The sequence below is a fragment of the Podarcis melisellensis genome (genome assembly GCF_964234715.1).
Source record: "Podarcis melisellensis genome assembly, chromosome: 2".
In the NCBI taxonomy this organism is placed as follows: Eukaryota; Metazoa; Chordata; class Lepidosauria; order Squamata; family Lacertidae; genus Podarcis; species Podarcis melisellensis.
The window spans coordinates 96,943,315-96,970,320 of record NC_138529.1 but is presented as its reverse complement, the minus strand read 5'-3'; the positions used below and the strand labels follow the sequence as shown (position 1 = coordinate 96,970,320).

General features: G+C 44.0%; 1 protein-coding gene across 1 annotated transcript in view; it reads right to left on the bottom strand.

Annotated features, from left to right (window-relative positions):
- Nucleotides 1-27,006, bottom strand: part of SUCLG2 (succinate-CoA ligase GDP-forming subunit beta) — a 223,078-nt gene that overhangs the window by 58,358 nt on the left and 137,714 nt on the right. The window contains exons 8-9 of the mRNA XM_081902928.1: nucleotides 23,368-23,529; nucleotides 18,415-18,557 (exon numbers count right to left, since the gene is read on the bottom strand). Coding sequence (XP_081759054.1) covers nucleotides 18,415-18,557; nucleotides 23,368-23,529 — 305 coding nt within the window. The remainder of the gene's footprint in view (nucleotides 1-18,414; nucleotides 18,558-23,367; nucleotides 23,530-27,006) is intronic.

Here is a 27,006-nt window from a genome sequence, read left to right as displayed (position 1 = left end):
GTACGAAAAAAGTATATAAGGCTATATGAAAGTTTTGATTAAAGGCAAATCTTTCACAATCCACAGAGCACATACTCAATCAGGGGCTGAAGAGGAAAACCTCTAGAGAGCTGGAGGAACTAAACAATTCTGGTAAGGTTTCTGTGACTTTCCAGCAAATAGTAATTTGCTCTTTTATATTTCTTCAATGAAAAGCCATGCATTGCAGTCCCAAAACCTTTAAATCAAATGATTTTCTGGGCATCAGGCATTCAAGTTTCATCACCTACTATAAAATATTGACTCTGCACATTCGTTCCCCTCCCTATACCCTCTCTCTGACTTACTCTTAACAGTAATTGATTTCTTTTTTCAAAGACTTGCCTCTGAAGAGTCCTGCAATAGGATCCAGAAGGCCTAGCTTAATCGGGACTTAGTTTCAAGAAAATTAACTTTGCAAAATAAAAATGTTGTCAGTAAATAATAATAATACTCTCAAAACAAACAAACTTAGAAAACCCAATTAGTTAACAAGCTCCCTTTTTTGGGTTCAGAGAAATGATTATTTTAAGAAATTTATCATTGTTACATGTTTTCTGTCTTAATGTGCTTGCTTTAATCACGTACAGTTGACATTACCTTGTCAACAAGAATAAAGCTTCACAAACTCTCACGCTTAATAAAACTCTCAGCTGGAGTTCATTTCTGAGCACAACTCAATCTGGCATGTGCTTGCAAACCAAATTAAAATATTTTTCTTCTCCCCTTTGAACATCGCCTTTCAGTGACTATTTTACTTTTCTGTAAAACGACCTTTGTCTCGGTCCAATATGTTCGCAACTTCGTGCAAACGCAAATGCCGTCCTTGGGACAAACGTGACCCGGTAGCCTTGCTGGTAAACTTATCAGGCTGGTTGATGCCGTTTTAGTAACAGAGGCGGGAAGACGCGGCACTGCCCACCTCCGCCACCGCACTCCCAAAGTCAGGCAGAGACGCTCTGTGTGGGTGGCCAGCAGTTCAATTCTAATTGAGGGGAAAGAATTGCACAATCAAGCCTTCACGCACACAGGCCTCAGCATGGATCGCGGAAAAGAGGGCTGTGTGCCTGCTCCGCCACCACTTCAATTGCTCTGCCACCCAAGTAATTGTCTGAAATGGCTTCTGCAGAGCCACCACCTTCCTCTCAGATAATGTGCCTTCCCTTTACTGCGCAACAGGGATTTTGTGAAAGGCGCCGTAAATGTCTCCCGAACATCCGTCATCAAAATGCACAGGACCTGCATACAGTCACGCTTTTTACACAGTGACTATTCAGTTACCAAAGAGGGCGCAGGGAAGAAATGTGTTTTCACTCTCTTCTAAATGGTTACATCCCTGCCTTTCCTCACACCGCACAGCGAAGACTAATATATAAGGTACAATTCAGATTAACAACAACAGCAACACAGAGAATAAATTCACACAAACATTACCTGGCGAATTTGAGACCCACTATGGAAGTAGAGACATCACCTTGCCAACAAAGGTTCGTATAGTTAAAGCTATGGTTTTCCCAGTAGTGATGTATGGAAGTGAGAGCTGGACCATAAAGAAGGCTGATCGCCGAAGAATTGATGCTTTTGAATTATGGTGCTGGAGGAGACTCTTGAGAGTCCCATGGACTGCAAGAAGATCAAACCTCTCCATACTGAAGGAAATCAACCCTGAGTGCTCACTGGAAGGACAGATTGTGAAGCTGAGGCTCCAGTACTTTGGCCACCTCATGAGAAGAGAAGACTCCCTGGAGAAGACCCTGATGTTGGGAAAGATGGAGGGCACAAGGAGAAGGGGACGGCAGAGGACGAGATGGTTGGATAGTGTTTTCGAGGTTACCAGCATGAGTTTGACCAAACTGCGGGAGGCAGTGGAGGACAGAGGTGCCTGGCGTTCTCTGGTCCATGGGGTCACGAAGAGTCGGACACGACTAAACGACTAAACAACAACAACAACAATGTCACTCTTTTGTACATTAGCTTGCATTTTTGTTACATTGCCAGTTTCTGGAAACTTATAGAGCAGGGAAGGGAAACCTGGGAACCTCCACATATTGTTGGACTACATCTCCTATCGGCCTCAGCCAGCATGGCCAATGCTCAGGGATGATGGGAGTTGTAGTTCAGCCACATCTGGAGAGCCACAAGTTCCCCATTCCTGCTTTAGATCTCCAAGCCAGTTCTCCCCCACAAAAGAAACTCCAACTCCTTACAACAAGTCAGAACCCAAATATGAAACTTTCTATGACACATGTGCAGATAAGTCCCTGAAAATATCCTTGGCTATGCTTGGCTGTGCCATTTGATTCCAAGATGTCTTTCTCAGACGTGTTTCTCTACGGTTGTATCCTTGATCACTCTGAGCACCCTTCCCCAACCTGCTGCCCTCCAAACAGTTTGAACTAAACACAAAATCTAATTTGATGCCACGACTTCTAAGAGCTCTTTTTAAATTTAATAAACAGAGAGATATTTTGTTTCTTGGAGAACAGAGCACACAGCCTAACAAGTTTTCTTTCCTTTTCCCAGAGCGAACAACAACTAATACAATGCTGTAATTAAACCACCATCCCTAAGTTGCTTCAGACGTCTTAGAAAGATGCATCCTTTTGCCCGGGTTTTCCCTGACTCATAAAATTGGACTCTGCTATTGCTGATTTTCTCTTTTCGTAAAATACTGCTTTACTGGCTTTCATGTTGTATCTCTGTTTTTATGAAACTTCCTTCCTTCCTTTTATGCTTGCATCTCTGTATATGGGCTTAGAGATTTTTAAATATAAAACGTTTCAGAAATGCTTTTAAACAAACAAAAAAAGCTTTGGTAGTAGAACAAAACTGTAGCCAGCACTGATATCCTTATGAAAAATGTAGAAAAGGGAAATGGATTTTCAAGTTACTACACAGTTCATATAACATGGCTCTGAAACCTTCCCCTAAATCAAATGCTCTCACTTCCCCTATGTAAGGCAAATGCGGTTTTCATCTTTCTCAAGTTCCCCCCACCCACGCTCCTCTGTCATCCCCTTGCTGCAATCACTGCTTACGTTTTGCTGTTCCTCAGAGGCAACCCTGCTGTGCACACTGCCACATACCACAAGGGACTTTGACTAAGGGCAAAATCAAATACATAAGAAGAGCCCCGCTGGGTCAGGCCAAGGGACCCACCTAGTCCAGCATCCTGTACTCACAGTGGCCAGCCAGTTGTTCATGGGAAACCCACAAGCAGGACCTGAGTGCAACAGCACTCTCCTTACTTCCCCTCCCCATTGCCCTTGGTGCATAACACGCGGGTGGCGCTGTGGTCTAAACCACTGAGCCTCTTGGGCTTGCCGATCAGAAGGTCGGCAGTTCGAATCTGCACAAATGGATGAGCTCCCATTGTTCTGTCCCAGCTCCTGCCAACTGAATAACAACAACAACAATAACAATAATAAACAACTTTTATTTGTATCCTGCCCTCCCCGGCCGAGACTGGGTTCAGGGCGGCTAACATCAACTATAAACATTGATATAAAATAAAACAATAATTAAATCACGTCTTAAAAACCTAGCAGTTTGAAAGCACGCCAGTGCAAGTAGATAAATAGATACCACTGCGGCAGGAGGGTATACAGCGTTTCCATGCGCTCTGGTTTCCATCATGGTGTTCAGTTGCACCAGAAGCGGTTTAGTCATGCTGGCCACATGACCTGGAAAACTGTCTGTGGACAAACGCCAGCTTCCTCGGCCTGAAGCGAGGTGAGTGTCACAACCCTATAGTTGCCTTTGACTGGACTTAACCTTTCAGGGGTCCTTTACCTTTACCCAACTCTATCTGTTGATGGACGGCCATCCTGACTCGGCCCCAGATATACTGACCAGATGTCTGGAAGCTGTGGCTGGATGGTTACGTGGGAGCCGGTTGAAGTTAAATCCTTCGAAGACAGAGGTCCTCTGGCTGGGACGGAGCGATATGGGATTGAGGGGGCAACTCCCATCTCTTGCGGGGGTAAAATTAGTGCCAGCATCGTCCGTTAAGAGTTTGGGTGTAATCTTTGATACCTCCCTCTCTATGGAGGCGCAGATTACAGCTGTAACAAAGGCGGCATTTTTTCATCTCCGCCAAGCTAAGCAGTTGGCTCCTTATCTCTCTCGCCCTGACCTAGCCACTGTGATCCACGCGACGGTCACCTCCAGACTGGATTATTGTAACTCGCTCTACATGGGGCTGCCCTTGAGACTGACCCAGAAACTCCAGCGGGTGCAGAATGCCGTGGCGAGACTCCTTATGGGGTCTTCGCTGTGAGATCATATTCATCCGGTACTATACCAGCTGCACTGGCTCCCGGTGGAGTACAGGATCAGGTTTAAGGTGCTGGTTTTAACCTTTAAAGCCCTATACGGCCTAGGACCCTCGTACCTACGGGACCGTCTCTCCCGGTATGGCCCACAGAGAAATTTACGGTCTACAAATAAAAACATCCTAAAGATCCCAGGCCACAGAGAAGTTAGGCTGGCCTCAACTAGAGCCAGGGCTTTCTCGGCTGCAGCTCCAATCTGGTGGAACGCTCTGCTACAAGAGACTAGGGCCCTGCGGGACCTGACATCTTTCCGCAGGGCCTGCAAGACAGAGCTGTTCCACCAGGCCTTTGGTCAGGGTGCAGCCTGACCCCCTCCTCTGGCAATCTGCACAGAATTTTGCTTGATGGTTGCCATTAATTTGATCTTAATTTGATTTTAATTAATTTTATAATGAATGTTTTTAGAATGTTGGACTATTTTGATTGTTGTTAGCCACCCTGAGCCCGGCTTCGGCTGGGGAGGGCGGGATATAAATAAAATTTATTATTATTATTATTATTATTATTATTATTATTATTCTAACAAAATACACACAGATTAACTTCATTCATACAATTCACATTTTCACTGATGGTTCTATCTTTATGCTGGAAAAATTGGGATTATTCATTCAATGGGAACAACTGCCCATACTCCTCTTGCACCGCCACCCGTGTATGCCCTTGCCTGAAGATCATGTGCTACTGCTCCAAATTTTGTTATTTTAGAAAAGGACAGATTTCCTTCAGTCTAAGAAAAGACTAAAGAAAGTGGAAGAGGACAAAGACTGGATGATGATGATGATGATGATATTACGTATTCACACACAGAAAGTGTGAATGCAGAATGGCAATTTCACCTTAAATTCCTTGTCTGGAAGCAAACCAAATCAGGCCCACAGGCAACCACCTGTATCCGCGTTCTGTGGTTAAGCTGTTCATACCTATTTCAAAATAAAAGGAATTCAGCACCTGTAAAGAATTTTAATGGTTAATTAAGCCTTGATGGCATCAAGCCTCGTGTTAGCATGCTTCTGCTAGCGCAGGACTTTGTGGCTAAGTTTGACAAAGCCTCCATTAACACCCCCCACTCTAAGCAAACCATTACATCTCCATTCATCAAATAAAAAGGTATTAAATCACTTCTCCTTCCAATGGCTTGAAAAATGCCCACACAGCAAATGAAGGTTCTACCTTGTAATAAGGAAGGACAGTGCACTAAATCATGGCAGAAAACGCCTGCTCCCCAAAAAGGAGGGAGGGGTTGGGAAAGGGAAACACTGGAAATTAAATGCACTAAATGCAACAATACAAAATGAAAATCGCTTGCCTGAACACCCAGTTATTTGCCAGTAAAACAAGAAAGAAAACAGAATTAAGACTAAGCATTGTGGCAAAATCACAGATTAAGTGTTTTCTATTGTATTTTAGTATTTTTACTGAGTGCCGTGCAACAAAAGATGGGTTTAAAATGCTGCTAAAAATAAAGTGGAATTCGGAATGTAAAAAATAGTTTATTTCATTGACCTTCTCAGGGCTCAGTGGTCAAACTCTGAACCAGAATAAGCCCCCTGAAAGCTCTTCAAACAGTACTTCACAACCCGCACAGAGGTCTCTTAGTGTCTTGTGGCCTGGGCCTAATGACAACATCCTTATTCTGACCCATAAGAGTGTGTCTCCTTCCAACAGAAACCCTTCCAACAGTGGGTGAAGAAAGCTGTGAATGGAGCGGGGGCCTTTCCCCATCCTTTGGACCCCCTGGGAAACTCAACAAATCTGCTATACCTGGAATTAGGTGTGCAGAGTGCAGCTGAATACAGCTATGGGCAGCCTGAGGGAGGACCATCCACCTTGGGCCTCCTACAAAAAGCAAGGCTAGAGTGAGAGACTAGGGTGATGTCCGCTGTTTCCAGGAACTCTTCAGTTTGTAAGACTTTTGTGGGCAAGAGTTTGTGGGAGAGTTTGTTTGGACCCTGGGTAAGAAGGAGGAAGGAAAATGACAGTGCCAGAAGGAAAATGAATTGATATTCTCATATATATATATGTGTGTGTGTGTGTAACTTGTATTATATTTTTATATGTAACTGTATTTTTTGTAATGTTTTCTGTAAGTTGTCTGTTGTTGCTGCTTTCTTGTATACTGCTTAGGTATATTTTTAATATATTAAGCACTATATAAACATTAAATAAACCAAATGATAAGGCCTTACAGGGCATATATCAACTAAACTTGAAATTATGTGCCCCAGATCATAAAGCCTTTTCCAAGGCCAAATTCTGAACATTTGCCACATATCATTTATGAATTTTGTATTCAGATATGCCGTTGCTGATAAGGTTTAAAGCCTTGTGTATGTGGATGGGGGGCTGCAATCTGCGGCACGTGAGAAAAGTCTTGGTAAATATTGCCTCAAAAATCCACAATGCACAATAGACTGTTTCCTCTTCCTGCTTAGTTTCTGGCTCAACCTGTCTTAGAGTGAATCTTCACCCTTAAACATGGCTGTATTTCATTGTATTCCAGGGCTGAACAACCTCTCTCTCTCTCATATAGAAAGGAGGTACAAAAAGCTCACCTCACACCATTTTGTGTGATTCTATCCTTTTTCTGTCCCTTTGGATGTGGTGGCCATTTTGCGCTATGCCACATGTCCACAGCAGCCACTTTGTGATATGCCACCTACCCCATGCCAGCCATTTGTTATTGACACCCACAACCTTTTCACGAAATTTTCAGTGTGTCCACTGTCCTCAAATGGTTGCCAACCCCTCATCTGTATCATCTCCATTTGAATTTATGAACCCTAGAACTATATGGAGTCACACTGTTGGGCCACACAGCCCAGGAATGGATGCTCTCTTGCATCTTAGACAGTGGAGATGCTAAGGGCTGCATGCAAGTCATTATGCTCTATCCAGCGTGACCTCAACCCTAAGCACAAGTCCCTCTGCAGGCTAGGTGATGTGGGCCATAGTTTAATCTTATTACCCCTATGCCCATGGGTAGGCAAACTAAGGCTCGGGGGCCGCATCTGGCCCAATCGCCTTCTAAATCCAGCTGGCGGACGGTCCAGGAATCAGCATGTTTTTACATGAATAGAATGTGTCCTTTTATTTAAAATGCATCTCTGGGTTATTTGTGGGGCCTGCCTGGTGTTTTTACATGAGTAGAAAGTGTGCTTTTATCTAAAATGCATCTCTGGGTTATTTGTGGGGCCTGCTTGGTGTTTTTACATGAGTAGAAAGTGTGCTTTTATTTAAAATGCACCTCTGGGTTATTTGTGGGGCATAATAATAATAATAATAATAATAATAATAATAATAATAATAATAATAATAATAATAATAATTTATTATTTGTACCCTGCCCATCTGGTTGGGTTTCCCCAGCCACTCTGGGCGGCTTCCAACAAAGATAAAAGATACACTGAAATGTCAGATATTAAAAACTTCCCTGAACAGGGCTGCCTTCAGATGTCTTCTGAATGTCAGGTAGATGTTTATCGCTTTGACATCTGATGGGAGGGCATTCCACAGGGCGGGCGCCACTACTGAGAAGGCCCTCTGCCTGGTTCCCTGTAACTTGGCCTCTCGCAGTGAGGGAACCGCCAGAAGGCCCTTGGAGCTGGACCTCAGTGTCCGGGCAGAACGATGGGGGAGGAGATGCTCCTTCAGGTATACATAAGAATTCGTTCATTTCCTCCCCCCCCCAAAAAAAACCACAGTCTGCCCCCCCAAGGTCTGAGGGACAGTGGACCGGCCCCCTGCTGAAAAAGTTTGCTGACCCCTGCCTATGCCTTTGTTGAAATAAACTTTCTTTTCTTCGCCCCAGCTCTCCTCCAGCTTCCCAGGAACTTCATACCGCGTTCCTTGCATCCGGGGGGTGGGGGGGAGAGCAAGTCACAAATGAAAGACGCTTTCATGCTGCGCAGAGGAGAACTGGGCAATGAGGCGTGTAAAAGATGCATGGTTATTTGAATCGGAATGCAAAAGGCTTCTTAATGACCACAGAAAAATATGGTTGCTTCTCTATTACCTAATGACATGCAATCTGACAATTCAAATAAATCTGCTGCTGACATACCGCGTTACATTGAGAAGCGAAGGCCGTTGACATTTTGCTTCATTCATTACCGCCTGCCAGCAACGGTATACTGGACAGCGGGGGGGGGGGGGTGAGGGTGGGGGAGGGATGCATCCTCTTAAAACAAACAAACAAATAGTAGAAGTCTTTACAGAGCCATTGGGTGTCAGGAAGCGTAATCCATTTTTTTAAAAAAGCAAAGGCATTCTTCAGTCCTGCTACATTCAATGCAGCTCAAGCGCCTTGATGTGGACTGAAGTCTCATTGATTTCAATGGAGCTCAGGCACTTTTATCTTATCTGGACTACGCCCAAGAAATGCAAAAGTCTTTTATGAGAGATTGATTTAAACATAGCAGTAATGAAGAACCCTCTTTAAGGCTGCCTCGAATTGCCTTGAGCCAAGCAACTTGGAACAGTAGTTGGAGCTGCCATGAAAATTCACCCACAGTGGGGAGGAGAGAAAAATATACTTTGGGACGAAGCTCTTCCTACTGCGGACAGTGCCAGAATGAGCCTCAGTCAGGAATTGGTACTGCGAGATGCAGAGTCCATGGTTGGTTCTCCTAAGGTTTTCCAGGTTTTTTAATGGAGACTCAATTGGAATAGCAGTGCTAAAAGAGGTGGTGTTTAACGCTTCTTCAAATGCAGTTCTCTTTACAACCACACAAAAAAGGGTGTCCAAACTCATCATTGCAAGCACCTTAATGTATTTTAATGGAAGCCAGAGGTTTTCTAAACAGGGGTGGGGGCAGGTTCTTCCAGCTTCTACGTCAATTGCGACAGCATACTTATTTGTGGTGCTATATTTCTCCCTCCTCTATCTCCACTTTCTATTTTTTTGTTTCGTTTTACTAAACATCTAAAATATCATTTATTTCCTCTTCCGCCATTTGACCTCTTCTACGCTTGATAATCAGAAAAGCTGCCCATTATGCTGCAGAACAGGCTGCAATTTTAGGGAAAGAAATCCAGAAGAATAGTTGCTTCAAAAGGAAAACAGCAGTGGTAAGAAAGTATTTTTTAAAAGGACAACTGGTATTATTTTTATACCCGCAACAGCTCCAGAAATAAGCAAATAGCAGAAATGTTTATTGATACCTTCTTTTCAGGATTCTGATCACTGCCTGAGATGTTGAGAAAATGGAAAGCCAAAAGATCTCCAATTCATACACACACACACACACACAACATAATGGCATTGATGTTCCCCTGCCATTATTTTACCTTCGCTGCCTTAGACAGAAGTGATTCGTTGGACAGGAGTAAACAAGCTTAAGAAAAGTGACATGAATAAGAAATGCTTATTCCATATTCAGAAAACAACAGTCTGTGTTTGGACTGAGGCATGGCTGCAGAAGAAAACAAATTAAGCTTGTCATCAATTATTCCATTTATGGGAGCTAACAGCTGCCAATAGCCAACATTTTACAGTGTTGGAGAAATGTCAGTCAATATAATCTCCTCTGAATACGACAAGTAAACAGTTATTAATAATCAGCTGGTTTGATTAAAGGTCTAATGTTATTATTGACCATATTCTAAATATTATAAGTAGAAGCTTCTGTTCTGTTAGCAAGAGATACTGTGCTATTCCTGCCTTTTCAAACCTACTTTTAAAATAACATCGTCTCGTTTTAAACAGAGAAAATTTCAGAACCCACCTAGTCCTATAGTGGTCAACCAGAAAGGTTACAAGAAAGAGATGAGGGCAATAGCTCTCTCCCACCATTGGTACCCAGTGACTGCCTCTGATCCTGAAGATACTATAAAGCCATCATGACCAGTAGCCATTACCAACCTAGTCCTTGATAAAATTTTCTAATCCCCTTTTAGAGCCCCTGAAGCTCATGGTCACCAGCAGCATGATCAGTTAGAGGGATTTCCCTGACGTCCAAATAGGTGGGTCGATACTGTTTACTGTGGTGGGTGTTAGGAGGCAGCGAGGTCTGTGCAGTGCAGACACACCAGCGGAGACCATCTGACACTCCTGCTGGGGTGTCTGCACTCCACTGACCTCCCTGCCTCATGGCTTCTCCTTCCAGTAAAGAGCAGTGACTCCCCTGTCAGGTGGTCAGGTAAGCACCTTTGCCCCACCATGCTGTCCACTACTGGCCATCACCATATGCTGTGGTAGCAAATATGCAATGTTAACAGGCATAAAAAGTGTGACATAAGTTTTAGAAATATTAGGCCACGGTTAGGCAAACTAAGGCCCGGGAGCCGGATCTGGCCCAATCACCTTCTAAATCCAACCCGAGTACGGTCCAGGAATCAGCGTCTTTTTACATGAGTAGAATGTGTACTTTTATTTAAAATGCATCTTTGGTTTACTTGTGGGGCATAGGAATTTGTTCATTATTTTTTTCAAAATATAATCCGGCCCCCCACAAGGTCTGAGGGACAGTGGACCGGCCCCCTGCTGAAAAGGTTTGCTGACCCCTGTATTAGGCTCTCCCTCTGTGTTCTCTGATGCTATGAAATGGGGTGGGTATTCAGATTTTTCACTGGTTTCTCCCAGACTCTGGAACAGGAATGAGGGATTTCCGGCTCTCCAGTTGTTGTTGAACTACAATTCCCATTGGTCATGCTGTTTGGGGCTGATGGGAGCCGGAGTCTCAGCATCTGGAAGACCACAGGTCCCCCATTGCTTTAAGGCATTCTCTTCCAGTGGGGTTCAACTGTCTTCCTTCCTTTTGGATTTTAAGTGGAGGATAAAGACCGCCTCATTTCTTTTTTCTTTTAAAATGATTTTTATTAAATTTCCATTTAACAATCCAATCATGTCTCATTAATTAATCCAAATTATGCCAATACATATCATAAAGTCCAAATATTTTGCAAATTTTTTTAAATTTTTGTTGGGGGTACCCATGCTTCGAGCTCAGAAGGGCCCAATCCTCTCATATTTCTGCTGCTTTGATGTTCACAAGTCCCGCCTTCCAATCTTGTTGTTGCTATCATTTTCCCTCTTAATAACCTCTGAGTTATTTCCACAAGCGAGTTGAAGCAAACATTATTATAGTCCTGTGTGGATTTTCACGCTAATCCAAAAGTCCTATTCAAGCGGCAGACGCCATTTTGGCAGTTCCCATGAAATACAGTAAGCGTCTGCTCATTAACTTTCCCAGACCAGTTGCTGGCCATGATGCCATGGCAGTTTGGCTAACCTTTCTACTGCTATCTATCTACTTATTTACCTTCCTATGCTGCTATGGATTTCTTTTTTTTAAGCGCCACTTTAAATTTATTAATGTCATGTTTTAATTAATTGTTGTTTTGGTGGTTATTTTGTTAGCTGCCTTGGGTATTTTATACAGAAAAGATTGATTTTCTTTTTTAAGCAAATAAAGAAGGAATAATCTAAAGCAGATTTTGGTCCAAGGGCAAGATTCTAACAATTAAGAATGCGCAATTGACCACAGCCAAGCTTTAGACACGCTCAACATAACCTGAATCAATCACTTGTCTCTAATAGGAACTCCACTGCTATATGAGTGTAGAAGAACAGCCCTTCTGGATCAGGTCAAAGGTCCCAGCTTGTCCAGCGTTTTGTTCTCACCATGGCCAACAAGATTATGGGAAAGCCTATAAGCAGGACCCAAGCTTAGACCAAGCCTACAGCGAGTGTGTTGCAGTCACATGCAGAGGTTTGTGTGATCCTTTTGCCTCATGGAAAGGAAACAAGAGTTCACACAGGTCAGTCCTGAGCAGAGCGGACAGCCTCCACTGCTATGCTTACAGAGGAGTTGTGTGAGATCCATGTCTGAACTTGATCACAGAAGCATCAGTGACCTCGAAGAAACTTCTTTTATTACTCAGTTTCTTGTTTACAGAAAACCATGCCCCGGAAACAATGAGGGTTCGTTTCAACATGACGGGCTTTCTGTATACTGATAAAAAGGTAAAGGTAAAGGGACCCCTGACCATTAGGTCCAGTCATGACCGACTCTGGGGTTGCAGCGCTCATCTCGCTTTATTGGCTGAGGGAGCCGGTGTACAGCTTCCGGGTCATGTGGCCAGCATGACTAAACTGCTTCTGGCGAACCAGAGCAGCGTACGGAAACGTTGTTTACCTTCCTGCCGGAGCGGTACCTATTTATCTATTTATCTACTTGCACTTTGACGTGCTTTTGAACTGCTAGGTTGGCAGGAGCAGGGACTGAGCAATGGGAGCTCACCCCGTCATGGAGATTCAAACTGCCGACCTTCCTAGACTCTGTGGTTTAACTCACAGAGCAACCCGTGTCCCTTCTGTATACTGATACCATTGCTCAAATAATCAGAAGGAAAGAGGGGAGCAACTTACAGAAACAAATTCCAATGCAAGAAGTGTTTAGAAATAAATGGATTGTGAAGTCTGATTGTCACAACAATGTCAGGTTATTATTTCCCCACCCCACCATACCAGATATATAAAGATTTCAATTCTTGGATGCAATTAGCCACCCCCATTCAGTAATAGCCAATGAACATTTTATCCTGGCAATGTCAACAATGCTTCCCAGAAGGGAGTGCCTGAAAGTCTAATGACAGCCCGTCTTCAACCTTGATGGATAGGGGGAAGGATGAGAGAGGCGTGGAGAACTTTTAGCCAAGCCATGCTCTCCCTCTAGCTTTCTAAAAACAGCATCTAAGGAAGTCATTACAAGTAAACTTCCCCACCCACACCTGCCCTTCTTGTCATCTGGACGCTGCACTAAAGGTGAGGAGAGGTCTTGCTGCAGCTGTGTTTTGAGCCCTGAAGCAACTGCTGCCTGGAATGGTGCTCTGCTGCTGCCCTCCTGACAGCAGCATTGCTGTGGACTAGGACGGTGTGGGGCAGAGGCAAGATTGGGGTTGTGCAGGCATGCTGGCAGGGCCAATCGGGTGCTCCCACTACTGCACAGCTCTGATCTTGCCTTCACCCTGCCCCAGCCCCATCCTAGTAAGTCGTAGCAATTCTGCCATCAAGCAGAGCAGCAGCACCCCTCTGTGCTGTTCACTGCTGCCTTTAGGGGTGGGAAAGGCAGAGGAAGAGGAAGAGGAGGAGGAGGAGGAGGAGGAGGAGGAGGAGGAAGAAGAAGAAGAAGAAGAAGAAGAAGAGTAGTAGTAGTAGTTTGTGTGGAGATATCGATCTTCCCTTGATCGATGGGGCCGCGACCGGGGACAGGTTTACGATCCCAATCAGCAGTTTATAACGGGTCCGGCACACTTCTTCACAGCTGCGCCACTGTTGCTCCCTTCAGGTCACGGCTTAGCAGAGTTGAACAGCGTGTAAAGCAGCCTAGTTTCCAGGCAAGCACACACATAGACAGGTTCGTCTATTTACAGCTCTTTATTCATACATTACAGCATTAAAGTCCAGGGCTTCTTTCAGCCATGTCCAAAGGCACGTCTTTCTCTCTCAGATACACAGAGAGAAGTGAAAGTACAGGGAAAAACTCCTCCTTCTTAGCTTCTAAAAGCTTCTGTCTCCGCCCAGCTTCTGTAAGCTGACGTTAGCAGGTGACACACACCAGGGGAATTTAACCAGATAAATTCTGAACCATCACAGTTTGGATTTGATATCCTGCTTTATCGCTACCCGAAGGAGTCTCAAAGTGGCTAACATTCTCCTTTCCCTTCCTCCCCCACAACAAACACTCTGTGAGGTGAGTGGGGCTGAGAGACTTCAGAGAAGTGTGACTGGCCCAAGGTCACCCAGCAGCTGCATGTGGAGGAGCGGGGAAGAGAACCCGGTTCACCAGATTACGAGTCCACTGCTCTTAACCACTACACCACACTGGCTCTGCAAATATAATAATACAGTGGTACCTCTGGTTAAGTACTTAATTTGTTCTGGAGGTTCGTTTTTAACTTGAAACTGTTCTTAACCTGAAGTACCACTTTAGCTAATGGGGCCTCCTGCTGCCGTCACGCCGCCGGAGCACGATTTCTGTTCTCATCCTGAAACAAAGTTATTAACCCGAGGTACTATTTCTGGGTTAGCAGAGTCTGTAACCTGAAGTGTCTGTAACCCGAGGTACCACTGTAATAATAATAATAATAATAATAATAATAATAATAATAATAATAATATCACTGTGGACTAGGACGGTGTGGGGCAGAGGCAATATTAATAATAGTTTTCACTGTACCCTCAGTGTACATGGGTGTGCTTTATAGAGTGTAAGAGTCCAGGCCCCTGCTGTGAAGAACTTACAATCTAGAATTTGACAGAGGAGGAACAACAGAAGGAGGGAGGTTGGTTGAGACAAGGCTGAACAGGGAAGCAACATGCAGTTGTTTCAGTAACATGTGCTTAGGCTTAGTTGCACACTGAGTCACTGAAGGGGATGGGAGGCACTAAAGGATAGTACCAAAGGCTTCATGGAAAAGGTGGATTTCGAGGAGGGATCTGAAAACAGGAAGAGGTGGCTTCACACAGGTCTACGAAGAAGTAGAAGACCTTCAGGTGTTGGGTGCTGGTGGAGCTGGAAAAGTGAAGACAGGGATGTATTGAGATAAAAGAGCAAAGTAAGTAGTGGAGGGTAAGTCCACGGAGGGTTCTGAAGGTAAGGACAGGGAGCTTGTGCTGGATCTGAGAGCAGATAGTATAGGGATTTGAGGAGTAGCTTGGCTACAGCATCTCAGGGAATGAATGTCCTGATGCTGTCTGTCCCAGTCTTAAAGGGCCAGCGGTGGAAGGCCAAACAGTTCTTTTCAGCAACATAAACACAAGGTGATTTGAGACAGATGAATGGGAAGCAGCGCAGAAGAGACAAGAGGAAATGTAAGTGGAGCAGGAGGATTTTTAGAAAGGCTTTGCGTTCCTGCCTGTTACATCCCAACAGCTTATATGGTGCCTTGAAAACTGCCCCACGCTATTGGAGTGGTGATTATGAATAAGAGGCAATCTGTACTTCTTCTGAAACCATGCATAGCTGATGCATGTCTGCATTGAACAGGAGACAGATCGCTTGAAATGTATCGATGAAAATCCCAATTCGGCTCCGCCTGCAATATTCCTCATAACTTGCTGTGGAAAGGAAAAAGTGACGTAATCTCTCCGGTGTGCACAACCACAGCAGTGACATGAGGGGCAACACTTAAGCCTCACTCTGCAGAACCAAAGGGACAGGCAGCTCAGATGCGCCTGATTTAAAGGGAACTGCAGCATGAATATATTTAATATATATTTTAAAAAACAACAACTCAGGAAGCAAAGCAGTGGTATACAGAGGCATACAGTCAAAGCCAAAGAGGTTAATATTTTTCCTTTTTCTGTTTTTTTAAAAAAGGATGATGGCAATAATGTCTGTCTGATTTGAAATCTACAGTGGACAAAGCCACAGGCTCTAATTGTACCTACCTGTCAAGGTCTGACATTCCTATTAGCAAGGCGCCCAAGGGCAGACACCGCTTTTAGCAGGGCACTTATTTTACAAAGGATGGCAAAAGCCCAACTTGTCCAGTGGGATGCTTTATATACAAAAAATAAAAATGAAAGTGAAAAGTAAAAAAGGCGTATTCTGAAAAGCAGCAGGACACAAGCTGGAGGAAGAACCGAGAAAGTAAAAATGGAAAGAGTGAAAAAGAACAAACGTGGCGAGCGAGGGAGAGAGGCAAGCTCGAGGTGGCCAAATTCCCTCCAACTTACAGAACAGGAAGCATTTCTATCAGAGAGCCAAGTGGATAATATTAATTAAAAGAGATAACATGAAACAGAAAAAAAATAAAAGGAGCAGATGAAAGGAAATCAGAATTATTAAATAAAATTGCGATGGGTTAAAAAGAAAAAAGAAAACCCCCCGAATGGAATAGACACTATGATCAAATGCACCAGGCCCTTTGATTCATTTGCCACAGAAAGTCTCCAGCAAAGCCAGGAATTGAAACTTGATGTTTCTGAGATGAGAATCATAGAATTGTAGAGCTGGAAGGGACCACAAGGGCCATCTAGTCCAACCCCCTGCAGTGGAGGAATGTTTCGCCCAACATGGGGCTCAAACCCACAACCCTCACGTTCTACCAACCGAGCTGTTGTTTGGCGAACAGTGATATTAACAACAAGTACAAAAATCCAGTTGTGGTGTTGTTTCTTTCACATTGAATCATGGCACGATGCCAGTCATTGCTGCAGTAATAATCTGAATATGGAAAAAAATGTAGGCAGAGGTAATTACACTAGTCTTTGCTGCCCAACTGGCTCAGTTCATGCCCCTTTTTACATACAGTGGTTTGTTTGTTTAGTCATTTAGTCGTGTCCGACTCTTCGTTACCCCATGGACTGGAGCACGCCAGGCACTCCTGTCTTCCACTGCCTCCGCAGTTTGGTCAAACTCATGCTGGTAACTTTGACATACAGTGGTACCTTGGGTTAAGAACTTAATTTGTTCCGGAGGTCCGTTCTTTACCTGAAATTGTTCTTAACCTGAAGTACCACTTTAGCTAATGAGGCCTCCTGCTGCCGCCACACGATTTTCGTTCTCATCCTGAAGCAAAGTTCTTAACGCGAGGTACTATTTCTGGGTTAGCGGAACCTGAAGTGTCTGTAACCTGAAGCGTCTGTAACCCAAGGTACCACTGTACTCATCTAAGAACAATGGAACTGCTTCTCACTGCACTGTGATTCCAGGCTGTTTGGAAATTTATAAATACCCCAGTCATATATTCCCCATCAAGACTCCTGTGCTTCTCTCCTTCACACCATTAGAATATCCACATAAGCTACCCAATAAAATGGCATTACATGACTGGCATGGTGAGCAAGTGTGAAAGCGATCTGCATATATTCTGTATTCAGATGCTCATTGGATTGCAGTGGTGCAGGAACTCAATGGAAGGTACCCCAAGTTTCATCTGGTACAACTCCCTGAAATGCAGTTATTGCAGCTAAATTCCTGACAGATGGCCATCCAACGACTGGCTAAAAACCTCCAATGAAGGAGAGCCCACCATCTTCTGAGACAGCCCCACAGAAATGGCTCCCACACAACTAGTAATGCATAAAAGTGTGGCATTGGGAGATAAGACTTACTGGGCTTGCTAGCTTCAAAATGCGATGGCTGTGGTTGAAATGGCCAAAGGCCTGCTCAGTTTTATGACACGACTTCTTCCTTACGGTTTGCTTACAATGTGGTACAATCAACATTCATTTGCCTCAAAAGACCATGGAGTGTGCCTTCAGGGGTGAAGTCAAACCACAGTATTAGCAGCACTGAAGTGACCTCCCCAGGGTGCTAGCCTGGGCAGTGTGTATGGAGGTCCTGGGCTGCCCAGATGATAAGACCCTGCTCCCAGCCTCGCTTATGTGGTCCAAAGGAAAACAGAGCAATACATTTAGTATCAGGAGTTGCCGGAAGGAGGCCTACAAGGAGCCATCCAACTGTCTTAGGGACTCCACTCTGGATTTATGTAGGGTTTACTCCTTAGCCCTTTATTCTCAAAAGATATCCTGCAGAGCAGTGGAGGTTTAGGACAAAATAATAAAACCATGGTTGGGTGAAAAGGTGCTTGGTGTTACTTCCAAAGGAATCAGAACAACGGGATCACAGAAAGATTTTGTGCTAGACTGTGAACCTGAGCTGAAGCTTTACAGAAGGTGGTGACCTCAGTCCCGTGATCAAGCTGTAGTTGTGAGCGGCCCAAGCACACATAACAACCTGGGGCCAGATGCATGTCTCCGAAATCAAAAGGGGTGTTGAGACAGATCAGTAGGGCTGGGAATAACTTTGCGCATGCACAAATGGGAGATGCCTGGGACCTTGTGCATGTGAAGCTACCAGTCCACAGAGCTATGGCATTTCCTCTCAGTGCAGGAGCTGTGCTCCATGAGCTCTGCTACTTTGGAGCACTGCCACTGAGCCATTAAGGCCCTCCTCTTGTAGCTGAACAGGATTGAGCCAAGCAGACTCAAACTGTCACAACTTCAGAGAGTTGCTGCATTCGATGCTACTCAGTGCACACTTTTTGGCTTTATGAAGACAAACATACGAGTGTATCGAGAAAGCGTCTGTGCAGAGTCAACAGGCTTTACCTTGGGATCAGCGGTGAGCAGTTTGAATGCTTGATATACTTGTGCTTCTTTCACGCCTCCACCAAGATCCAGGAAGTTGGCAGGCTTTCCGCCATTAAGGGAAATGATATCGCACGTTGCCATAGCAAGCCCAGCGCCATTGACTGCAATTAAGAGAATCAGAGTTGTGCATTTTAAAATGGCGAAATGCAGACTCGTAAGGATGCCGTTTAGAAAGTGCCACTACCACTACCCAGAGAAGTTACAGTTTAAGAGTGGTAGGAAAACGCTGTCACTAATAATACAATAAAGAGAGAGAGAGAGAGAGCAGGGAACAGTGTAAAAGAGATGGACTTTCAGGTTTAATGCACATGGATACAAAGAAGACATCAGCAATATTTGGTGTCTGGCATTCTTAGGCTGCTATTTATTGATTCATTTCTCCCCAGTGATTATGCAGAACTAAATGGACTAAGACATGTTTCACTATTGGTGTGTGTGTGTGTCAGAAAGAAAGGCCATACAGCAACGTCCTGCTCTCTGCTGCAATTGCCATTTATCTGTGGAAACAGAGCAGCACTATTTGCAAGTGTACTCCCCCCGCCTCCGTTAAAATATACCAGTGAGAGCCCAAATAGACCCAGCTGACACCATTGGGCCTGTCTGCTGTTGACTCTCCAATTGCTGTTCTCCGAGTGGTGATTTGCAGAGTCCTGGACTTTGGCCTCATGGTTCAACGCTAGCTGCAAGCCTAGATTGAAGGCCCAATATAGTATGGCGGGGTGGAGAAAATGGGGTGCTAAGAAGTCCGAAACAGTGGTACAAGGTTCCTGTCCAAGGCTGGGTGAAGAGGAACAGTCCTTTTTAGAGTCGGGAAATATACTGCAATGTTTTGTTGCAGGCTCCCCACTGGTTTTGTATAGAGATTGAGAGGAGACCTGACAGATGCTGGGAAGAAAACATAGAGCAAACCTTGCTTGGGGATTGCATGTGACTTGCAGGCTAAATTATGCCCATTCATAGGGTAATTTTAATTGATTAGTACTTAATAAATGAGGCATAATTTTAATTGTGCATAACACAATGATGTTTTCACAGTTTTATGTTCTGAACTTGCATATACTTTCCCAGGGAATTAGGAGCAAAAAGCATATTCTGAAACCAGCAGAAACCCCACAAAACGTCTCCTTCACTTACCACTGATCCCTTAATTCCCTTGGCAGTTTTATGGGCCATGTCTAATTTCATTAACCTTGGCATAAAGCTAACATCCTGTTGGAAAATATTTAAAAACTCAGTTCTCCTTTTAACCAAACTCCCACTGGATATTCTTTTGATGACAATGCTTTAGATTTTATCTTCTTTTTTTTAATGGTTGACACCTCTGCTATGTTAAATGTTGCCTGTGTTGCAAATACATTAACTCATCTGGGTAAGAGAGAAGAAAATGCTTTGGCACGCTAAATTGAATTGCTTCTCTACAAAGTAAGCTTTTATTTTTTAAAAATTCCTTGAACAGGAGCCTACAATCCGAATGGGATGTTTCAGGCATATAATTTGATGGTGCTATTGGTTTAATGAGCTACAAATCCTTTTAAAAATGTTAATTCCAGTTAGATTAAGACCTCAGTACCAAAGCTACAAATTTGTTCTACCACAATCTCTGAATCTCGCAATTAAGCATGGAGAGAAATCTACATGCCATAAACTGTGAGGAGCAAAAAACTACTTCTCTACATTTTTTTAAAAAATTCCCATGAAGGCTTAAAAAAAAGTGTAAATGAAATGTTTATGTCAAATATGGACTGGTTCAGCTCTTATTTCCATTTTTATTATGAATTTTCCTTGTATATCTGAAACTGATTTTTATGTGTAATATTTATTTTGATACTAAAAATGATGCTCTAGTTGTTAATAGTGTTCTGCAGAACGTAAAAATTCCCTGGTTCCCCCCCTCTTTTTTGTATCTCCTGTTTATTTCAGATGTTTTAAGTTATGTTGTAAAGCACTTTAAGTTATGTTGTAAAGCACTTAAGAGTTTTTGCTTAAATATAAGTGGTCCAGATAAATAATTTAATCTTTTATTTCCATTAACTGAAACATTTTTCAAACAATAAAGTATCCCAAATTTACATGGTCACGCATGTACATTCTGTTTATCAGGTTAGGCTTTTAAAATGCTGGGGAACCAAAGTATAATGTTAACTTACACTGAAACCAGGCAGAGGGCCTTCTCGGTAGTGGCGCCTGCCCTGTGGAACGCCCTCCCATCAGATATCAAGGAAATAAGCAACTATCTTACTTTTAAAAGAAATCTGAAGGCAGCCCTGTTTAGGGAAGTTTTTAATGTTTAATGCCGTATTGTGTTTTTAATATTCGGTTGGGAGCCACCCAGAGTGGCTGGGGAAACCCAGCCAGATGGGTGGGGTATAGATAATAAATCATCATCATTATTATATATAACCTAATCAAACTTTTTAAAAAGAAAAGTGAACAAGAATTGTAAGGAAACAAGAGACAATAATCCAAAGGCAAAGGTTTGGGTAGGAAGATTCTGTGTGTACAAGAGAATCTTCCCCTCGCCCTCTCAAAAATAGTCCCATGCTTCTCACTAAGAGCCAATCCAGGCATGGGTCACATCCACGCCATTCATTTGAAGAATAAAGCTACCCACAAATAATCCTGGGAACTGTAGTTCACCCCTCACAGGACTACCATTCGCAACATTCTTTGAGGGAAGCCATGTCTTTAAATGTATGGTATGGTTGTAGCCATGACATACCTGAGATCTGTGATCCTTTTGTTGTTGTTTAGTAACAAAGCAGCTGCACTGGGGCTTCTAATATGATCTTGAGCAGGGGTCGGCAACCTGCAGCCCATGAGGCACAAGCGGCCCACGGTGGGTCGTTTAAACGGCCCACAACCCGCTCCTGGACCAAGCCCCCCGCATTCGCAATCCAGCCCACGGAGCGATCTCCATGGGGATGAAGGTAAACCTTGCAGACCCCTGATCTAGAGCAGTGGTTCCCATTTATTTATTTATTTATTTATTTATTTATTTATTTATTTATTTATTTATACCCTGCCCATCTGGCTGGGCTTCCCCATGCACCCTGGGCGGCCTCCAACAAAATACCAAAACACAGCAATGCATCAAACATCAAAAGCTTCCCCAAACAGGGCTGCCTTCAGATGTCTTCTAAAAGTCTGGTAGTTGTTGTTCTCTTTGACATCTGGTGGGAGGGTGTTCCACAAGGAAGGCGCCACTACCAAGAAGGCCCTCTGCCTGGTTCCCTGTAACTTGGCTTCTCGCAGTGATGGAACCGCCAGAAGGCCCTCGGCGCTGGACCTCAGTGTCTGGGTAGAACGATAGGGGTGGAGATGCTCCTTCAGAGGTAGCTTTTTTTACGGAAATGGCGCCACGGACCCACGGACCACCAATTGGGAACTACAGATCTAGAGACTTATCTACCCCCACCCCTAAATTGCTAATAGCAGCTTGGGGAGAGAGGCAATTTAGACTGGGGGAAATTCATGGGAGGAACCAGCTAAAGTCCACTCCCCATTCGCTGATCCATTAATAGTCCCATATGGCTATTTCAATGTTTTAAAAAAGTGAAAGATTCTGATCAGGGATTCCTTGAGTGACATCTAGTCGAGGTCTCAAGTGTTCTAAAATCTTGCCTGGGTGGTAGGTAGGGAGCCTGGACTGGCGTCCACCAAAACATAATGACTTGCTCCACTGGATAGGTCTATCATGTGCAGAAGAGCATGAACCCTTAAAAAGGCCCCATTCATTGTCTGTAGCATATTTTCTTTGATGGTTCTCCATACAGGAAGCAATACAGAAAACACTGATTCTAAATTCAAATGATAGTTCTGGGTATGCAGTCGAAACATTCTGCCCAGATTCCTTGGGGCAGCAATTACTTTTCCTTCCGTTATTTAGAATTCATTTCTATTCAAATGTTGACAACTTTTTGGATACATGGCTGACAATTCCAGTAACACAGTTGTGAAGTAAGTAAAACACCCACCCGCCATCATTTGGCATCTTTGATGTTCACAGAGCGCGCATATGCCAAGAATAATGACTGCATGCAGCTTAAATGTGAAGAACAGCTCTGCCGCACATTTTTAATGTTACTAAGTGGCCGCGTTTGGACGATCATATTGCAGCTTAATTAGCCAATCTATGAATGAGCCTTTGATTTCAACCTTTGAGCTGGCAAACAAACCAGGAAGTCTTCAGTTAACTATAGTTTCCTGTTTCGTCCAACCTGGGAGACTGGGGTTAACAGCTTCAGAACAAGCCAAGATATTAACTTCAATATCTGAAGCTGTTAACCATAGTTTCCTGGGAAAGCCAAGTTTACTGCAAACTTTCTATTTTGTTCAGGACCTTGTGCAAATGGGATGTAGATGCAGCCGTGAGGCTCATTCATACCTTGGCTCATTAAACTGAGATATGGTTATTTGAACGCAGCCTCCATGGTTGTTAATGGTTATGTCAAACACATGGCTGGGAATCCAAAAGACAACTTTAGTCATGAGCCAGTGTGGTGTAGTGGTTAAGAGCGGTAGTCTTGTAATCTGGTGAACCGGGTTCCTGTCTCTGCTCCTCCACATGCAGCTGCTGGGTGACCTTGGGTGAGTCATATTTCTCTGAAGTCTCTCAGCCCCACTCACCCCACAGAGTGTTGTGGGGGAGGAAGGGAAAGGAGAATGTTAGCCGCTTTGAGACTCATTAAAGGGAGTGAAAGGTGGGATATCAAATCCAAACTCTTCTTCTTCTTCAAAGACCTGCATGCATGGCAGAATTGTTGACTGGTTTTCATTGGACTGCAGACCTCCATGTCCTATTGCATGCTGGTTTTGAAACACCCCCAGCTTCCAAATACCCCCCCATCTTTTAACACATAAGATCTTTGAATCGAAGACAGAAACGTATTGTATGAATACATTTTTGCTTACCGAAACAGGCAATGTTTCCATCCAGGCCTATGTACTTCAAGTCATAATGGGCAGCTTCATTTTCTATTGGCTCATTCTCAGATTTGTCATCCATGGCAAATATCTCTTTTTGCCTGAACTCAGCATTGTCATCAAAGTTTATCTTGGCATCAAAGCACACAACTAAATGAAAGGGAAATGAAATCAATACATCAGAGCTATTGAGTGGTTAGTTCCAAATGTGAAATAGAGTTGCATAATTTTTAAGCACCACACTTTCCAGTATCGAGAGTGCATAGTCCTGATCTCTGCAAAATCAATGTAACTCCCCGCCCCCCAACAGAATTATACAGAAGCAGGCCTCAGGGACTTAGAACAGCAGACATCAAAACTCAATTTGCCATAGGCCTACCAGGTGTCAAGAGTCTTAAACTAAGATGTGGAACGCCAGCGTGGCGAAAACACACAATGAAAGTCAGGGCAGAAAAGGGAAGCTCAACAGAGCAGTCTCCCATAAATGTTCTCAACAGACCGACGTAACAATGCATGTGTTTAATTACAAATCTGTAATAGCTGTAGCTCTTACGCGTTATGTTAATAAAGCCTTTAAGCGATTGTTTTAATATGTCCTGCACAAACAGACACAGTCAGAGAAAAACAGGGGGATAAACTAGGGAGGGGGAGAGCCACATATGCCTTGAGCTTCCTGGAGGAAAGGTGGGGTATAAATGTAATAACAAACAGATCTGAAAACAAGAGGAAATGCAACCTAAAATCAAACAGAAGTAATCAAACAAAAAAAAAGCAGCTAAATATAAACAAGTGCAATTTTGGAAGCAGATCACACATATGAGGAGCTGTGAGATTGCACTCTCCTGTCAGGAGCTTGTCCTACACTCGAGTAGGCCCTGGCAGAGACACATGCCCGACTGGCATGTTCTCTCCCTCCTGGTCTTTCGCTCGGGAGTTTCAAAAGCTTTCTTCTGCCCGAACATCACCGATGCCAACAGACATCGGCACACTTAGGGATCCGCAGTCTTTGCAGCTTGCGTAACAAACCTCAGCAACTCAGCACTTTGGCTAATCTACTTTATTTACATATAAACACACACAGAGTACTGCAACATGGCTCCCTCTCTCTCTAGCATCAGACAGCAAAGAGAAAGAACAAAGGACAATAGTCCCGCTTCACGGAACACAGTAACACAAACATCCTGTCTCCGTCACTTCCCACTTTGTGGAGTCAAAATATATACCGTCATGTGAATGACAACAATCCCATGACTGCAATCATGGAGCAGGAATTCTAACATCTCCTTCCCGCTTCCGGCTCCAACCTTAACCAGGGTTTGCTCTTAACCGAGATATGAAACCCTGATCCATGCCTGCACCGCTAGCAGGACTCTCCTGGCAGACCTTCCTAACGTCACCATGGAAATCTCATTTCTGCAGAACTTTCACCATTAACAAGAGCAACATTGCAAAACAGCAGGGAAACAAGCCCACCTATTAATATTTATAAAACATTTTCTGCCGTCAAAAGAATATTGTTACATACATGATAGATTATACAAATGCACTTTTTTCTTCTCCTGAACAAATATCAAAGAGAGCCCCGGCACTTCTATTCTTGGAGTGCTTTCCCACTGCTTTTGCTATTGACATGAAGCTGTCAGAGATGCGTGAATTCAACAGCTTATGCTAAGGGGCAAGGAGAATGCTGGCAGTCCTTGGGGCCATCTAGGACAGACATTTTAATCTCCAATTTAAGCATGAACTGCAACAACACTTGCAGAGTTCTTCGCCGTTCCTGTTCACCTACTACTCTGGTCCACCTGCAATATATATTTAAAGCAGCAGGGTTAGGGTTATGGCTTCGCCCAAAGAATCCAGGGCGTGAGGGGATACATGTGGACAGTGGCCACATTTATGGCACCACTTTAAATAGGCATGGCTCCCCTGCCCCAATATTCTGTTAGGAGACCCCTATTCCCCTTACAGAGTTGCAGTTCCCAGAGTAGCTTGATGGTCAATTCCACTTCTCAGGGAACTCTGGTAACTGTTGGTCTGTGAAGGGAACAGGGGTCTCTTAATATGTCTTGGCACTCTTACAAAACTACAATTCCCAAGAGTATTTGGGGGAAACGACCATTGCTTTAAGTGGTATGATACTGCCTTAAATACAAAGTGCATATGGGGCCTAAAGTAAAGATCTCTTATTCCACCAACAGTTATTTTTGCATTCTTTGAAGACTACTGATCTCTTTTCGATGGAAAAAAGGATATTAATTTAATCCAGGGTTTCATAAGCGGCACCAGGGTGTGTTTGTGTTGTGATACAGGAGGTAAACAAATTGCCTACTTGCTCCAAAGCAGCAGAACATTCAAATTCTATTCATAACCACACTCATAGATTGAACGTGGATATACATCTGGATGCAAAACACCTAATAATAATAATAATAATAATAATAATAAATTTTTATTTATATCCCGCCCTCCCCAGCCGAGGCTGGGCTCAGGGCGGCTAACAACAATAAAATAATACAACATTCTAAAATCATTTCATTACAAAATTACTTCAAATCAAATTGATGGCAACCATTGGGCTAGAGTTCTGAGAAGATTGCCAAAGGAGGGAGTCAGGCTGTGCCCTGGCCAAAGGCTTGGCGGAACAGCTCTGTCTTGCAGGCCCTGCGGAAAGATGTCAAGTCCCGTAAGGCCCTAGTCTCTTTTGGCAGAGCGTTCCACCAGATCGGAGCCACAGCCGAAAAAGCCATTCCCAATATTAATGCAGGATATTTATATGGGCTTCTGTCATCAGTCTTGAAATCATAGAATCGAAGAAGTGGAAAGGACCCAAGGGTCATTGTGTCCAACCCCCTGTAATGCAGGAATCTCAGCTAAAGCATCCATGACAGATGGCCATCCAACCTCTGCTTAAAAACCTCCAAGGAAGGAGGGTCCACCACCTCCCGAGGGAAACTGTTCCACTATCCAACAGCTCTTTCTGCTGGAAAGTTTTCCCGTATGTTCAGTTGGAAATTCCTTCCTTGTAACTAATGTAAACAAAGATCACTATCCTAGGTTCCTGGTGACATGTTACATAACAATTGCAAACTACTGTATCCGGATTGAGGTCATGATCACAGGATAAAGGTAAAGGTAAAGGTACCCCTGCCCGTACGGGCCAGTCTTGACAGACTCTGGGGTTGTGCGCCCATCTCACTTAAGAGGCCAGGGGCCAGCACTGTCCGGAGACACTTCCGGGTCACATGGCCAGTGTGACATCGCTGCTCTGGCGAGCCAGAGCTGCACACGGAAACGCCGTTTACCTTCCCGCTGGTAAGCGGTCCCTATTTATCTACTTGCACCCGGAGGTGCTTTCGAACTGCTAGGTTGGCAGGCGCTGGGACCGAGCAGCGGGAGCGCACCCCGCAGCAGGGATTCGAACCGCCGACCTTTCGATCAGCAAGTCCTAGGTGCTGAGGCTTTAACCCACAGCGCCACCTGTATCTACTACATCGGCTTCCATTGAAAGGAATGGGAAATGGATTTTTTTTCCTGGAATCAGGTCACATGGAAGCGAGTGCTAAACGTGTGCCATATTCCATTAGTTTTCTGGAAGTGTCTTTTACATTACGTGTAAGCTCAAATACA